Raw genomic sequence first — 17,670 nt, 5'->3', positions numbered from 1 at the left:
GGTCGCCCAGAGTCAGGTGCAATTTGATGGCAATGTCCACCACTATTAACTTGTTGTTGTTATTAGGTGCGAAGTTGTGCTCGACCCATGGCGACCCCATGGACAATGATCCTCCAGACCTTCCTCTCCTCTACCATTCCCCAGTGTCCATTTAAGCTTGCACCGACTGCTTCAGTGACTTCATCCAGCCACGTCATTCTCTGTTGACCCCTTCTTCCTTCTCGTGAGTTTCATCTTCACAATCTGGCATTCTAAGGAGCAGTCAGGGCTGATCTCCTCTAGGACTGACTGGTTTGTTTGCCTTGCAGTCCAAGGGACTCGCTAGAGTCTTCTCCAGCACCAGAGTTCAAAAGCCTCAATTCTTTGATGCTCAGCCTTCCTTACGGTCCAACTTTCATGGCCATACATTGTAACTGGGAAGACCATAACCTTGACTAGACACACTTTTGTTGGCAGGGTGATGTTTTTAGGATGCTGTCTAGATTTGCCATAGCTTTCCTCCCCAGGAGCAAGCGTCTTTTAATTTCTTTGCTGCAGTCCCCATCTGCAGTGATCTTGGAGCCCAGGAAAATAAAATCTGTCTCTACCTCCATTTGTTCCCCATCTATTTGCCAGGAATTGAGAGGGATGGATGCCATGATCTTCGTTTTCTTGATGTTGAATCTCAAGCCAACGTTTGCACTCTCCTCCTTCACCCGCATCAAAAGGCTCTTTAGTTCCTCTTTGCTTTCTGCCATTAGAGTGGTATCATCTGCATATCTGAGGTTGTTGATATTTCTCCCTGCAATCTTGATCCCAATTTGTGACTCATCTAACCCTGCCTTTCGCATGATATGCTCCGCATACAAGTTAAATAGACAAGGCGACAGTATACAGCCTTGCTGAACTCCTTTCTCAATTCTGAACCAATCAGTGATCCCACTATTAAGTATGTTAATAAAATCAGAATCTAGTAGCAGCATTAAGACCAACAAAGATTTATTCAAGGTATGAGTTAAACTCAAAATTCCATTACATTACCATCACCTTATAGTCACATCACAAATAAAATAAATTGTGAGGAATATGGATACACAAGTTAAAACAAGATTAGCATGAATAGTGAGATAAAAAATCTAGGTCCTTGTTGAGTCCAGGGTATGTCATAGTTTGAGTGTTGTAATAACTTGCATTTCTGCAATCTACCTTTCTAGCCTATTCTTGAAGTTCCTTTGCAATAAAACAGCTATTTACAGGTCCCTTATTGAGTGTCCTGTAAGGTTGAAGTGGTCCCCTACAGGTTTACAATTCTGTGTTTTTTGATGCCAGATTTGTGTCCATTCTTTGGCTGAGGGTTTGCCCTATGTAGAGAACAGAGGGGCATTGTTGGCATTTGATGGCATATACAATGTTTGAAGATGATAGGCTCGAGGTGGGCTAAACTGAATAAAATGAAGTTCAATAGGGACAAATGTAAAGTTCTGCATTTAGGTAGGAAAAACCAAATATACCAGTATAAGATAGGGGAGACTTGTCTTGGCAGTAGCATGTGTGAAAAGGATCTAGGAGTCTTAGTAGACCATACATTGAACATGAGTCAGCAGTGTGACTCAGTGGCTAAAAAGTCAAATGGGATTTGGGGCTTTTTTCTTTGACAGTCCCCCAGTCTCAAACAACTCCTCACCCACAACAACAGAACACCACTAGTGGTTACATATAGCTCTCAGCTCAAGACAGTTCAACACATCATCAGTAACTTACAACCTTTACTGGATAATGATAGTGCTCTTTCCAAAGCACTGGGGGGTAAACCATTTCTTTCACACAGACAGCCCCCCAATCCCAAACAACTCCTCACCCACAGCAATGCAGCATCTCATGTGAACATGGACACTGGTACTAGAGCTTGCAACAAACCCAGATGCCAACTTTGCAGCCATATACACTCCAGTGCCACAATTACTGGACCTAACAACATCACCTATACCATCAAAGGCTTAAACACCTGCTCATCTCCCAACTTAGTATAAGCCATCAAGTGCCAACAATGCCCCTCTGTTCTCTACATAGGGTAAACAGGTCAAATCCTCCGCAAAAGAATGGATACAAGTCTGACATCAAAAACCACAGAATTGAAAAACCTGTAGGGAAACAGTTCAACCTTCCAGGACATTCAATATGGACCTGAAAATAGCTGTTTTATTGCAAAGGAACTGCAAGAACAGGCTAGAAAGGGAGATTTCAGAAATGCAAGCTATTACAGCACTCAAAACTATGACATACCCTGGACTCAACAAGGACATAGGCTTTTTATCTGTATCCATATTCCTCACAATTTATTTTATTTGTGATGTGACTGTAAGATAATGGTAATGTAATGGGATTTTGAATTTAACTCCCTGGTCTTGGGTGGAGATATTTGCCAGCCAGCAATTCCCTTGCAAGAATATTTCACACTTGTATGGAGACAGATGGGGCCAGCAGCAAATGGTGGGGTTAGGGCCTTTGATCAGTGACATACTGTTTCATTTCTCCTATATATTTTTGTGAACTACAACTAAATTCCAGGGGACTGATTGGCTGTTTTGGCAAAGAATTATCATATTGCTGTATTTGGATGTGTGACACAGTTTACTAACTTAACAGAATTAATTTTTGCTATCTATTCCCAATTTCATGAAGGGAGTTCATAATCTGAGGAAGAGTGCTTGCACTCCAAAGCTCACACCTTGAATAAATCTTTGTTGGTCTTAAAGGTGCTACTGGACTCTGATTTTATTGTGCTACTTTAGAGCAACACGGCTACCCATTTGAATCTAAGTATGTTAACTGTAACTTTTCACATTACCGGAGTACCTCTGCGCGCATAGAACTGGACCAGTTCAGTGGACCCCTAGCACTGAATGGGCCACAGAGAGCCAACCACCAGACAATACACCTGAGTCTTCACGAGCTAAGGACTGAAAAGTCTGGGCTCCCTGTGTGAGTCATTGCTTATCCTCCAGCAAGGCCTATTTGAATCTGAGACACTGAATGCAACAAGTCAGTCTGCTGCCACGTTTACATCTGTGCACTGGCCTGATTTCCTGCTTGTCTTCAATCCAGATTACCTATGATCTCGCTGACTGCTACCAGCCCTTAACTCTTCTGGCTATGCTGATCCTGTCTGTTGACCTTTGGACTGCTTACTGACCTGTCTGACTTCTGCCTGCCAGCTCATAGACCACTAAAGACAGTTTCTAATCTTATTGCATTTCCAGCTGCTGGATGAGGCCATGCACACATTCCTTTTCTGTGACTTCATTCAGGACAAGATGTCATAGTCCCATTGTATACGGCACTGGTCAGACCACACTTGGAGTACTGTGTGCAGTTCTGGAGGCCTCACTTCAAGAAGGATGTAGATAAAATTGAAAGGGTACAGAGGAGAGCGACGAGAATGATCTTGGGCCAAGGGACCAAGCCCTATGAAGATAGGTTGAGGGACTTGGGAATGTTCAGCCTGGAGAAAAGGAGGTTGAGAGGGGACATGATAGCCCTCTTTTTGAAAGGTTGTCATTTGGAGGAGGGCAGGATGCTGTTCCCATTGGCTGCAGAGGAAAGGACACGCAGTAATGGGTTTAAACTACAAGTACAACGATATAGGCTAGATATCAGGGGAAAAAATTCACAGTCAGAGTAGTTCAGCAGTGGAATAAGCTGCCTAAGGAGGTGGTGAGCTCCCCCTCTCTGGCAGTCTTCAAGCAAAGATTGGATACACACTTTTCTTGGATGTTTTAGGATGCTTTCGGCTGACCCTGCGTTGAGCAGGGGGTTGGACTAGATGGCCTGTGTGGCCCCTTCCAACTCTATGATTCTATGGTTCTATGACTAATAACAGTACAGCTGGGAACTCAGCCACCACTTCTGTGCTTGTGCTCTTGAACTCTACTTTTGGTTTTCCCTCTGGACCTCTAGTCGTGAGTGTGGTCCAACTGGTATCTGAACTTCAGGATGATATTCTGAGAACCTTTCATAGCTAGAAACAACCTGCTGTGTGTCTGAAATCAGGACAGTTGCCCTGCCAAATCATGATTTCAGACTGCACGATGCATAACTGATATCCTCTCTGCAATTGGCAGCCAAGCCCTGCTGCTCGCTGAAATGACGCTGGGTCCACTTTCCAGGAAGCTGGTTGAGGCGTCACCAGGAAGGGGAAGGTGTTCACCTGACAGAAAGGCAAGTAGGATTCATTACCAGAAGGACAGGTGTGAAGACAGGAACATGGATTGGGACCAGCACATAAAGAAAAGGAAAAATCAGACCATGGACTTCTTTGTCAATGATGCACACAGATGGGCAGAGACAAGGTGTGCACTGCTTTTTGCTGAATCGCCAAAGGAGCCCAAATGGATTGGGAAAGGCAAACATGCAACGAAGAAGCTTTGCTGGAGAAAGAGCTGTTCCGCCAGGCCTGACTGAGACCTGAAATAACATCAAAATCTGCTGGCCTCTCTATTAGAATTCACTCCAATAGAAGGGTTATATTATATGACCCCCCCCCCCCCCCACTTTCCCATATGACAGGGCTTCGGCAATTTGGTTTCTAACTCATCTGTTTTTAATGTTTTAAAATCTAATCAAACTTCAACCATTTTTGCATTTGTCATTTTATATATGTAAATTTTATTTACTGTTGTTATCTACCCTGATTTCTTGGAGAGATGTTGGGAAATAAATAAAAATATATAAGCACAGTTTCCCAAAGAGCTGCTGGGTTTCCAGGAGCCCTGTTCTCCAAAGGCCTGTGGTTTGAGTCCACCAGATGCACATGATTCTATGACCTCCCACCCATCCATGTACACAAATGGTGTGTATGGAGGGGAAAGGATCCTGTTTATGTGTGGCCCGTTTGCTTCTCTTTGGAATAACAACTCTTCAAGAGATGACAGAAAGATGTCAAAACTTCGGCAGAGGAACCCAATTTAATAAGCAACACGGTGAGCACGTACACAATCGCCAATAATGCAGATCGCTGCAGACGTACAGAGTGAATTTTGTTTTTTTTTTAAAAAAGCAGTTGCACAAACATCAAATCACACACACAAAGACACAATGGTGATTTCTCATTGATTGGCATACTCCGTCTGTCCTCAAAACAAAACAAAGAAACCATACTAGAACCCTGGAAACGATAGTTAAGGGATGGGGGGGGGGACAGGAGAGGTATTTAATTATAATATTTTAGAAGCAGCAAAAAGGCTTTCTGTTTTGTGACTGAGTACGAGCCATTTCACAGTTCTTACCAGCTGAGCATAATTGAAATTTGATGCAGACTTGATTAACTCACCCAACCTCCTTTGGCTATGTGGAAAACTAAGCATGAAGTACTGAAAGCCAAAACGTTTTATTTTAGGCAGGCCTGACTGTAGCAATGAGTGCTGAATTAAAGGCCTGGAAACATCCTAACACTACATGTTAAATCTTCTCAGGGTGAAGGTAGACTTTACAAACAGCACATGGAGGCAAGCCCCTTTCTATCTCACAGTTCTGCAACTTGACTTCCTCGCTGTCCTTCGCTCAGGGCATGATGACACTGTGTCATTAATATCACCCGGCTTATTATCACCCAGTGTTACTAGGGAAACCGGAGAATTCACATGGATGCCAGTTTCAGCAGCAACCCTGCATGCCATCTAACTTGGCCCTTAAAAAGCCTTAAATGGATACAGTGGAAGGTTCTCTTTGTAACCTTCAATCCTGACAAAGTATCCCCCTCCCCATTACCAATAGTCTAAACTTGCACGCAGAACATCTGTGATATACACATTCATTTTCAACCTTGCTTAGAGCTTAGTGAAGGAACACATGCTGAGAGTTTAAAAATACATAAAGTGTTGACAAATGCCCTGACTCATTTCCCTGTTGCAGACCAGTTTATCCCTGTTCTTACCCCAAAGCTTCCTCTTCCCAGTTACCACTGGAGAAAGTCAACATCCAAATTTCTTTCTTCCTTCTTGGGCTCATTCTTCAGGTGCCACTTGATCTTTATAATGGGATCCATCTGCTCTTGCAGGCGATGGCGCTTCATGTGAGCATTCCGGCTTTTAATCTTGTCAAACACTCTAGATACAGATGAAAGACAAAGGGCATCATTGTTGTTTCCCCCCCTACCCAGTGCACTTAGTGAGACGCTACAGGAATGTGAGCCCTCCACACACACGATATGCCAGTTCAAGAATGCGATATGATGGTGGGATCCCTCTTTCTCCCCAAAGTTTCTTAATGTTTAGGTTTTTACAGCTCATATGGAGACATACAGTTCACAATTGATAGCAGAATCTCTTAGATTGTCAAAGTGAGATTCACTGAGAGGAAAAGCAAAATAGAGTATTTGTTCAGTCAGGACACAGCAGGCCTACAGTAATAATGCAGGAGAAATACCTTGTGCATTCTTTACACGGGAACACCCCCTGACTGCCTGTGCTCTTGGGCCTGTCAGAGGTTTCCTTCAGGCTGCTGGTTGGACTGAAGGTGCTCTGTGCGGCTTTTCTGTAAGTCCTTGGCTTCAGTTTGCTCTCCTGTTTAGGCAGGTGGCAGTGTCTTTTCTTTGGGCTGCACACAGTCTGCAACGCAGGAAACAGGGTTATGTTAAAATATTATTAAAATCACTTTTTTATGTTTTAGCAGTGATGAAAATGCATTCTAAGGTTTATCTGGGAGTCCCAGTAGCAAAACAGAAATTAAAAACAAACTCAACAAAAACAAAGCGGCCCAGTATAGTCAACGAGGTAATCCAGGATTGATGGTGCTTGCTGTGAACTTGGTCGCATATGTGTTACACTACATGTTCTCAATGCTGTGCACACAGTACCAGTCACCTCTTCAAAAGGCTGCAGAATGGACCTGAAATGAACAGGACAAAAACTACAGACCAGTGAGTCTGACCTCTGTTGTGGGGAAGATAATGGAGCTGATATTAAACGGAGCGATCTGCAAACATCTGGAGGACAATTTGGTGACTCAGGGAAGTCAGCATGGATTTGTCTCCAACAGGTCCTGCCAGACAAACCTGGTTTCCTTCTTTGACCAAGTAACAGGTTTGCTGGATTGTGGAAATTTGGTTGATGTCGTTTACTTGGATTTTAGTAAAGCTTTTGATAAGGTTCCTCAAGATGTTCTGATGGATAAATTGAAGGACTGCAATCTGGATTTTCAGATAGTTAGGTGGATAGGAAATTGGTTAGAGAACTGCATTCAAAGAGTTGTTGTCAATGGTGTTTCATCAGACTGGAGGGAGGTGAGTAGCGGGGTACCTCAGGGCTCGGTGCTAGGTCCGATACTTTTTAACATATTTATTAATGATCTAGATGAGGGGGTGGAGGGAATGCTCATTAAGTTTGTGTTGTTGTTAGGTGCGAAGTCGTGTCCCCATGGACAATGATCCTCAAGGCCTTCCTGTCCTCTACCATTCCCCGGAGTGCATTAAGTTTGTTGTTGTTGTTATGTGCGAAGTCGTGTCCGACCCATCGCAACCCCATGGACAATGATCCTCCAGGCCTTCCTGTACTCTACCATTCCCTGGAGTCCTTTTAAGTTTGCACCTACTGCTTCAGTGACTCCATCCATCCACCTCATTCTCTGTCATCCCCTTCTTCTTTTGCCCTCGATCACTCCCAGCATTAGGCTCTTCTCCAGGGAGTCCTTCCTTCTCATGAGGTGGCCAAAGTATTTGGGTTTCATCTTCAGGATCTGGCCTTCTAAAGAGCAGTCAGGGCTGATCTCCTCTAGGACTGACCGGTTTGTTCGCCTTGCAGTCCAAGGGACTCGCAAGAGTCTTCTCCAGCACCAGAGTTCAAAAGCCTCAATTCTTTGACGCTCGGCCTTCCTTATGGTCCAACTTTCGCAGCCATACATTGCAACTGGGAAGACCATAGCCTTGACTAAACGCATTTTTGTTGGCAGGGTGATGTCTCTGCTTTTTAGGATGCTGTCTAGATTTGCCATAGCTTTCCTCCCTAGGAGCAAGCGTCTTTTAATTTCTTTGCTGCAGTCCCCATCTGCAGTGATCTTGGAGCCGAGGAAAATAAAATCTGTCACTATCACCATTTCTTCCCCATCTATTTGCCAGGAATTGAAAGGGCCGGCTGCCATGATCTTTGTTTTCTTGATGTTGAGTTTCAAGCCAACTTTTGCACTCTCCTCCTTCACCCGCATCAACAGGCTCTTTAGTTCCTCTTAACTTTCTGCCATTAGAGTGGTATCATCTGCATATCTGAGGTTGTTGATATTTCTCCCTGCAATCTTGATCCCAATTTGTGACTCCTCTAATCCCGCCTTTCTCATGATGTGCTCCGCATACAAGTTAAACAGGCAAGGCGACAGTATACAGCCTTGCCGAACTCCTTTCTCAATTTTGTACCAATCCGTGATTCCATGACCGGTTCTCACTGTTGCTTCTTGACCTCCATATAGGCTCATCCCCAGTAGCATATTGGACACCTTCCGACCTGAGGGGCTCATCTTCCGGCGTCATATCGTTTTGCCTTTTGGAACTGTCCATAGAGTTTTCATGGCAAAGATACTGGAGTGGTTTGCCATTTCCTTCTCCAGTGGATCACCTTTTGTCAGAGCTCTCAGCTATGACCTGTCCGTCTTGGGTGGCCCTGCACGGCATAGCTCATAGCTTCACTGAGCTACGCAAGCCCCCTTGCCCCAACAAGGCAGCGATCCTTGAAGGGGGATTAAGTTTGTAGATGACACCAAATAGGGAGGACTGGCAAATACTCCAGAAGGTAGAGACAGAGTTCGAGATCTGAACACAATGGGAACACAAATGAGAACAAGATGCAATTTAATAATGATAAGTGTAAAGTTCTACATCTGGGTCAGAAAAATGAAAAGCATGCCTACTGGATGGGGGATATGCTTCTAGGTAACACTGTGTGTGAACGAGACCTTGGGGTACTTGTGGATTGTAAACTAAACATGAGCATGCAGTGTGATGCAGTGGTAAGAAAGGCAAATGCCATTTTGGGCTGTATCAACAGGGGCATCACATCAAAATCACAAGATGTCATAGTCCCATTGTATACGGCACTGGTCAGACTGCACCTGGAGTACTGTGTGCAGTTCTGGAGGCCTCACTTCAAGAAGAATGTGGATAAAATTGAAAGGGTACAGAGGAGAATGACGAGGATGATCTGGGGCCAAGGGACCAAGCCCTATGACGATAGGTTCAGCCTGGAGAAAAGGTGGTTGAGAGGGGATATGATAGCCCTCTAAGTATTTGAAAGGTTGTCACTTAGAGGAGGGCAGGATGGTGATTCCGTTGGCTGCAGAGGAAAGGACGCGCAGTAATGGGTTTAAACTACAAGTACAACGATATAGGCTAGGTATCAGGAAAAGAAATGTTCACAGTCAGAGTAGTTCAACAGTGGAATAGGCTGCCTAAGGAGGTGGTGAGCTCCCCCTCACTAGCAGTCTTCAAGCAAAGGTTGGATACACACTTTTCTTGGATGCTTTAGGATGCTTTGGGCTGATTCTGCATTGAGCAGGGGGTTGGACTAGATGGCCTGTGTGGCCCCTTCCAACTCTATGATTCTATGATTCTAGGATAGTCCTTAGGATGGGGGCAGGGGACAGTTCAGTGTGCAGATCGGAGCTACTGTCCACATTCAAAAACTGCTGTACCAAAGAGCCGACTACCTCCAAGAACCCAGAGTACTCCACAAATAATAGAGAATGTCAAACATTGTAGTGGGCACTGTTAGATAAAGTAATGCATCTAACATTAACCACATAAATGGGGGGATCTAGAAGAACACAAGAAAAAAAGGCTTTGTGAGAACTAAGAAGGCAAATTCATCACAGAATGAGTTGTGCAGACAGGGTGTATCTCAATAGACACACACAGTGTTTCTTCCCTAAACTTGCTGCCTGGGCCCCATCTTCTGTAAAGCTGAGAGTGGGTTGCGAGAATAGGATGGAAAAGTGGGAGGGCAGACTTTACATCTGTATACTTGAACATATGCCAGAACATACGCCCCTCCAAAAAGCGAATCTTTCTCTACCTTTTCTTCCTCTATCTCATCCTGTTCTCTCCTGGGCCTCTTTTCTAGCACTTGTGATCGCCCGCAGTCAAATTTTAATATTTTTTTCCAGTTATAGTAGTATTCAATGCACTGGGAAACCGTCTTAGTTTGTATCTATTAGAGCAGGAAGGAAAAGGGGAAAGAAAAGGGAAAAAGTCCAAGTGAATACACAAGGGGTAGCAAATAATCCATCTTGTGAAATACGACGAATCAAGGATGCCATTCCACAGCACTGCACTGCGAAGGTCTTACCTTTTTCTGTATCTGGTAAAAGTCTTTCTTGTGCATGCTGAAGGCCTTCCTAAACAACTGTTTCTCAGCAGGAGTCCACAAGTGTGAACCTGGAGTTGCAACAGAATAATAAATTATCAGAAAAAGCAATCTGTTCAATGGATTATGTAGCCCGCTGTGAGACGGCTTGACTGACAACAGCAGGAAATAAATCTTAATAATAATAATAATAATAATAATAATAATAATAATAATAATAATAATAATAATAATAATAATAATACTGCCCAGTCAGGCTTTTATACTCTCTATCCTAAGGGGTCTCTAAGTAGCTTACATTCATCTTCCCTTCCTAGCTTGGTGCAGTGGTTCCACGCTCCCACACATGCAACCAGCTGGTGGCCTTGGGCTCACCACAGCACTGATAGAGCTGTTCTGACCGAGCATGAATATCAGGGCTCTCTCAGCCTCACCTACCTCACAGAGTGTCTGTTGTGGGGAGAGCAAAGGGAAGGCGATCGTAAGCCGCTTTGAGACTCCTTTGGGTAGGGAAAAGTGGCTCTCCAGCCGCACCCAGTAGCAGCTGGACGGGAGGTGCCTTGGCTGCGGAGCTAAGCCTGAGTCGCCACACAAGAGCAAGGTCAGTGTCCAGTCCAGGTCATTACACCTACCAAAGCAGGGTCAGGGCGAGGCAAAGAGTAGTCGAGGGATAGCCAAGGTCAGGATCCAGGTAAGCAGGGTATTCGTCAAAGCCAGTCCAGTTACCGGAAGCAAAGTTGAGAGCCATATGCCAAGGTCAGGGAATCCAATAGGGAATCATGCATGAGTTTGCAGAGCAAAGGAATCCAAGCTGGACAGGAGGGTTTCTGCACAGATTGCGTCCACACCAAGGTACTGCTGCTGCCTGCCTAAAAGCAACCTAACTAATTGGCTGCACTTGGGGGAAGATTCACTCATCCTCCCCAGGAGCCATCCCAGCTGGATCTCATCTACTTAGACAACTGTGCCTGCAATATTTGGCTCCTCCGGCATTCTATGACAACTGATCTCCTCTGCCCTCTTAGTCTTTCCGGGGAGCTATCCGGACTGGAGTGCACTTATGACTGTACGGGAACTGCATCTCTGAAACAGACCAGCTCATCTCTGCTGTTCTCCTCTGCATGTTCAGAGGCATCTCTCTGCTCTGACAGCAGAGTTGGTTGATTTACTGCAGTTGGCTCGGAAGTTGGCTTTGGTTGCTGTGGCAACCCCTCGGAGACGGGAGGTGTCAGTGGGGGCATGACAGCGGCATATAAGAACCAACTCTTTTTCTTCTTCTAATGTCAGAATCCTCAGGTCTTCTGCCATGATTTTATTCTGTTTCAGTGATTAGATTCTGTTGCTTGTTAAGGTGTTGCTTTGACCTGTCTTGCCTTGATGTAACATAGATGCTTTGGCTTGACACGCCAAGGTAATTTCCTGCCACTATGTTTTATGCCTCCCTGGCCTGTTGTTCCAGATGGCCAAATGGTTATCACTATGTTTTGACTCCTTTGAACTGTGTCTTCGTTGGGGAGGGGGGTAGAACTCCTATACTGCCTGTGCTATGCTTTGTACCTCAGTCCTGACTATTATTATTATCATTATCATTATCATTATCATTATCATTATTATTATTATTTAATTTTTAGACTGCCCTTCTCCAAAGAGGTCTCAGGGCGATTTACAACATTAACAGTTAAAACACAATAAAATCTCCATAAAACCCCCAATTTACGTCAAACAACATGTCACATATAACATATAAGCGGCGGTGGTCACAATTCTAATAATATTTACCCGACTTCCCCCAAGTTCAGCCTGGTGGGGAGAATAATATTCAGAAAAAGGGTGGCGCCATTGCAATAGATCTAACAATGATCTCGATGTTAGAGATCTCAATATTGGAGGGGATCCTCTGATGGATTAGTGGGAGAGCTGCCCTGGCCTCAACCATATGCCTGGCGGAAGAGCCCCGTCTTGCAGGTCCTGTGGAAAGCTGGTAGATCCCGCAGGACCCTTAGCTCTTCAGGGAGCTCATTCCACCAGGTTGGGGCCAGGACTGAAAAGGCCCTGGCCCGGGTCAACAACCAGTAAATTCATACCCGCAGAGCGGAGTGCTCTGCGGGGGGCATAAGCAACCAAGTGGTCCCGCAGGTAGATGGGACCCAGGCCGTGTATAGCCTTAATACCAATACCTTGAATCTGATTTGGAAACAGACTGGTAACCAGTGCAGATGACAAAGAACCGGCTGAATGTAGGCCCTCAAAGGTGTTCTAGTGAGGACCCTGGCAGCTGCATTTTAGACCAGCTGTAACTTCCGAGTCTAAGACAAGGGAAGGCCCGCGTAGAACGAGTTACAGAAGTCTAATCTGGAAGTGACCATTGCATGGATCACTGTGGCCAGGTGTTCCGGGGACAGGTAGGGCGCTAGTAGCCGGGCTTGGCGATGGAAAAACGCCGTCCGAGCTAAATTGGTGACCTGAGCCTCCATAGAGAGGGAGGCATCAAATGTCACCCCCAAATTCCTGGCAACTGGTGCAGGTGTTAATTGCACCCCGTCCAGGCATGGGAGGTGTGCTTCCCGGTCCTGCCCTCTTCTGCCCAGCCACAGGACCTCCGTCTTGGAGGGGTTGAGTTTCAGGCAACTCTGCCTGAGCCATCCAGCCACTGCTTCCAAACAGCTGGCAAATGTATGTGGGGTGGAGTCCGGACGGCTGTCCATTAGGAAGTAGAGCTGGGTGTCATCCGCATATTGGTGGCATCCCAGCCCATAGCCCCGGACTAGCTGGGCTAGAGGGCACATATAGATGTTAAAAAGTGTGGGGGAGAGTATTGCCCCCTGCGGAACCCCACATGGGAGTTCGCAAGGGCTCGACATATTTTTCCCTAACGCAACCCTCTGGGTCCGGTTCTGGAGAAACGAGACCAGCCATTGAAGCACAGTCCCCCTTATTCCAGTTCCGGCGAGGCGGTGTACCAATAACTCGTAGTCAACCACATCAAATATAAGTTTCATCCAAGAAACCTAGGAGTTGGTTCGCTGCGGCCCGCTCTATCACCTTACCCAGGAACGCCAAGTGCAAAACTGGGCGGTAACTGGTGGGATTCCACGTGTCCAATGATGGCCTTTTCAGTAAAGGGAGTACCACTGCTTCCTTGAGCCCCTTGGTAAACTCTCCAGATGTTAAGGAGAGGTTGACAATCTCCCTCAAGGGGCCTCCTATCCGCTGGTTGCCCTATTTGAGCAACCAGGATGGACAGGGATCCAGGGCAAGTGGTCGCCCTCACTGAACCCAGTAACTTGTCCACTTCGGTTACAGAGAGCCGCCTGAAGCCATCAAACACTAACCCCCTTGATGGCCACGGAGCTTCCAGTTCACTAACTATCAATCATAGCAGGTAGGTCACGGCGGAGCGACAGGACTCTCTCCACAAAATAGCTTGATAATGCCACACAGCTCAAATCCAATTCCCTTATCGTTTGTCGCGCTTCCTCGAGGGCGGTAAGTGATCTGATTACCTTAAATAATTGTGCTGGGCGAGAGCTTGCGGACGTGATTTCTGTGGCGTAAAAGTCTCGTTTCGCCGCTTTCACTGCATTCTCATACGCCTTCATAAGCGTGCGATAAGATGTCCTTGTAGCTTCGTCGTTAGTCTTCCTCCACAATCGCTGAAGCCGTCTCACTTCCTTCTTCCTCTCACAAAGCTCCTGGGAGTACCATGGAGCCTGTTTGAGGTGAAGGCGGAGAGGGCGCCTAGGAGCAATCTTGTCAATGACGGCCATAAGGCGGGACTGCCAGTCCTCCACCAAGGCCGTCAACGAGGTGCCGGAGGGTATCAGGTCCCGCAGAGCATTCAGGAATCTCTTGGATTCCATGAGTCTCTGCGGGCGGACTAAAATACGTCCATCACCCAAACAAGAAGGGGGTGGAATCCTCAGTCAAGCCTTAAGGGCATAGTTGTCTGACCATGGAATGATGTTATTCGCCACCAGATCTACCGCTACACCTGCACCAAACATCAAATCGAGGGTGTGACCAGCTTGATGGGTGGGACCAGCAGCAAACTGCGAGAACCCCAGTGTCTCCATGGCTGACACTAGATCCAGGCTATGCCTTCGTTGTATATGCTTTCATTTTTCTTAAATAAAGAAAACTTTCATTCTATGAGGAAATCTAAGTTTCTCACACGTCTCTCACAGGAACAGGCACATTGTAAGGTAGGTGGGGCTCAGAATGCTCTGAGAGAACTGGGACTCAAGGTCATCCAGCAGGTTTCATGGGGAAGAGTGTGGAATCAAACTCAGGTCTCCAGATGAGAATCTGCTGCTCTTAACTACTATACCATGCTGGCTCTCAGTTTACAAGATTACCATCTTTACTGCCCTTTACTTGGCTTTCTTCAGTTGTGAAACTGAATTTGTTATGACTTTGTCAATGTGCTCAGACAAAAAAACTTCAGTACTTGCTTAATTAAAAATATCATAGAATCATAGAATAACAAGAGTTGGAAGGGGCCTCATGGGTCATCTAGTCCAACCCCGTGCACTATGCAGGACACTCACATCCCAATTGCTCATCTACTGTAACCTGCCACCCTTTTGCCTTCACAGAAACAGCCTCTCTGTCAGATGGCTATCTAGCCTCTGTTTAAAAATTTCCAAAGATGGAGAACCCACCACCTCCCGAGGAAGCCTGTTCCACTGAGGAACCGTTCTCACTGTCAGGACCTTCTTTCGGATGTTTAGATGGAATTTCTTTTGAATTAATTCCATCCCATTCGTTCTGGTCTGTCCCTCTGGGGCAAGAGAGAACAATTCTGCTCCATCCTCCATATAGCACCCTTTTAAATGTGTTTTAACATTTAGTACAAAGATTAATATTACAGATTGCTGCATCACAAAGAAACCGTATCACATAAATGAGTAAACACAATATAAATCATTCCAGCAAAGGATAAATAAAACTCCACTTCCTGTAAATTTATCTGGTTTGATGGTTCTCCCCAGCTAGCTTTCGAATTGCAGATGTTACCCACATTTTAACAAGGAGTTTGTAAAAGCTTTGGAGATGGTTCCCCCAAAGAGCGACTGTACTTAATTTTGCTACATGAAAACACATTTACAATAAATTCCAAATTGCTTTGCTCATTTTCCCTTTTGTATTTACCAAGCAGAAGAAAAAGGTTACTGTATCTTTTTGGTAGTTCTTAAACTTGGGATATCCTTCACAGACTTTCCAGTAAATGTGAACTCTGGGACACGCAGCCACCAAAGCTAATAAAACCAGCTGCTTTTTAAAAAGAATGCATTGACCTGATGTGAACTGAACACAGCAACTTCACAGCCCAGAAAGGCAAAACCACACATGCGTTGTCATTACAATCGGCATGCTTTTTCCCACTGGAGTGTCGCTACGTTTCAAAGTAGCGATGCCTGGGAGACTTTTCATGGTTTGGGGCATTTATTTCTCACTTAGGTGTGCATCGTTATCTGAAGTAACAGGGGAATAGAAACTACACCGTTACATATTGCTAGTGTGTGGCAGGCACGCCTGCCTTAAATGTCCTTCCTTTATGTCATATGCCCCTTGGTCACATCCGAATTTTAATATAATTGCCTCATATGCTTCATTTCCTGGACCTCTGCCTAGGAATGTCAGCCTCCAGCTGGGACTTGGGGATCCCTCAGAATTATTTATTCATTATTTGATTTTTAACCTGCCACTCCTACAAGCAGGTAATAAAGATCCCCAATAAAACCTCCAAAAAATCAGTCCATAAAACTCCAGCATGCCTGGTGGCTAAAAACCCTCCCTCCCTTCTCCCATACAACAAGATCCTGCCTCAGGGGTACTGAGGAGTAGCCCGATGACCTGGTCCAGCCTGGGCAGGGACCCTTGATCTTCCCCACCCTGGCAGAAGAGCTGCATTTTACAGAACTGTAACAGATCCATCAGGGCCCTCAGCTCTCCCAGGAGCTCATTCCACCAGATTGGGGCTAGGACTGAAAAGGCCCTTGCCTGGGTCAAGGCCAGGCGAGCTTCCCTTGGGCCAGGGATCTCCAATAGATTAGCTCCTGCAGAGTGAAGAGCCCTGTGGGGGGCATAAGAAGGTAGACGGTCCCTCAGCCCATCTCTGGACTATAGAAAACAGTTCCCCTGGAGAAATGGATGCTTTACAGACTCTATAAATGGTATTGGTTTACCAGAAAAAAAAGTGCACATGAAAAAGCCCACAGGAAATTTGTGCACATGAAAACGTATTCTCTTGGTCTCTTATGTAATGACTTCATATAACGGTCTGAACGACTGTAATAAAGTTTGATTGATTGATTGTGCACAGGAAAAAAAACTGTCATAAATTTGCACACGAAAAATGTTCCATGTGGCCATTTTTCACGTGCACATTTATGACAGTCGGATTCTGTGTGCGATTTTCCTGTGGGCTTTTTTCCTTTGCGTTTTGTCCCCAGAACTATATCCCACTAGGGTCCCTGTCCTCCCTAGACTCTAATCTGAAATCGCCAGAAGCTTCCCAACCTGGATCTGGATCTCCCCCCCCCCACCCAATCCTGTTTGATTGGCTAGCAAATCCTACCTCTGACCCAGTTGTTTAGCTTTTCTGCTTCATTACCACATTTCTGCCAAACAAGGAGTCAACCCTTATCTCTGTAATGAAGTAGACTCTAGTTGACAAAAAATTTTGCTAGAATAAAATTCTGTTTGCCTTTAGGGGCTTCAAGGTTCTGTTTTTGCTTCATTTCTACACATAATCCTCTGTATAGATGAGCCCTGAAACGTATGCAGTTTGAAGGAAGTGTTAAATCTGTGGGTTCAGAGACATGGACAGTGAGTTCATTTCAGGTTTTTATTGATCCCAGCACTAAAGTACAGAGAAACCCCTGGAACTAGAGAAACCCCTAGAAAAGACCTCAATATATACTCACCCCAGACAATCGGAAGTTCCTGCCAGTGTGTGCTATTGGTCACTTTCACTTTAAACTGATTGGAGTCCTCTGTCAGGATCTGGCCACGCACCAGCCAATCATAACTGAGGAATCTCGATCCTGCCTCGGACCTTAAGCTCTGGTCTGTGGCACCCCCACATATGCAACAGAAGGGCTACAACCTATGCACTCAATCCTAAGTATATTTACTCAGAAGTCAGCCTTATATCAATAGAACCATCTTACTAGGTGTGTTTAGGATTATAGCCGTACAGCTCTTCTTACACACTCCTGCTACAATGTCACAACTGGCAAAATTCATAGAGAGCATAACAGTTAGTGATACCGGGACCTGGGTAGCCCAGGCTAGCCTGATCTTATTAAGCTAAGCAGGGTCAGTCCTGGTTAATACTTGGATG

At 45.4% G+C, this 17,670-nt stretch overlaps 2 protein-coding genes across 14 annotated transcripts in view; one reads left to right on the top strand and one right to left on the bottom strand.

The window, feature by feature from the left end:
• The window catches only part of LOC143837069 (E3 SUMO-protein ligase ZBED1-like), a 42,612-nt gene that overhangs the window by 22,235 nt on the left and 2,707 nt on the right, over positions 1 to 17,670 (top strand). The window contains exon 2 of one of the 2 annotated variants that reach the window (XR_013230899.1): positions 67 to 4,696. The exons of the other annotated variant lie outside the window; for it this stretch is intronic. The gene's annotated coding sequence lies outside the window, so the exon portion shown is untranslated. Of the gene's footprint in view, positions 1 to 66; positions 4,697 to 17,670 lie in introns of those variants that run through there. 2 annotated transcript variants of the gene reach the window in all.
• The window catches only part of ZNF541 (zinc finger protein 541), a 126,077-nt gene continuing 113,332 nt past the window's right edge, over positions 4,926 to 17,670 (bottom strand). For 7 of the 12 annotated variants that reach the window (XM_077336507.1, XM_077336508.1, XM_077336502.1 and 4 more), the window contains 4 exons: positions 10,305 to 10,393; positions 10,032 to 10,166; positions 6,403 to 6,584; positions 4,928 to 6,083 (listed from right to left, as the gene is read on the bottom strand). In XM_077336507.1, the coding sequence (XP_077192622.1) occupies positions 5,933 to 6,083; positions 6,403 to 6,584; positions 10,032 to 10,166; positions 10,305 to 10,393 (557 nt within the window). In that variant the 3' untranslated portion in view covers positions 4,928 to 5,932. Of the gene's footprint in view, positions 6,084 to 6,402; positions 6,585 to 10,031; positions 10,167 to 10,304; positions 10,394 to 17,670 lie in introns of those variants that run through there. The other 5 variants (XM_077336501.1, XM_077336509.1, XM_077336503.1 and 2 more) reach the window with 5 other exon arrangements.

This window comes from Paroedura picta, chromosome 5 (genome assembly GCF_049243985.1).
Source record: "Paroedura picta isolate Pp20150507F chromosome 5, Ppicta_v3.0, whole genome shotgun sequence".
Classification (NCBI taxonomy): Eukaryota; Metazoa; Chordata; class Lepidosauria; order Squamata; family Gekkonidae; genus Paroedura; species Paroedura picta.
This window is presented reverse-complemented; position numbering and strand designations above follow the sequence as displayed.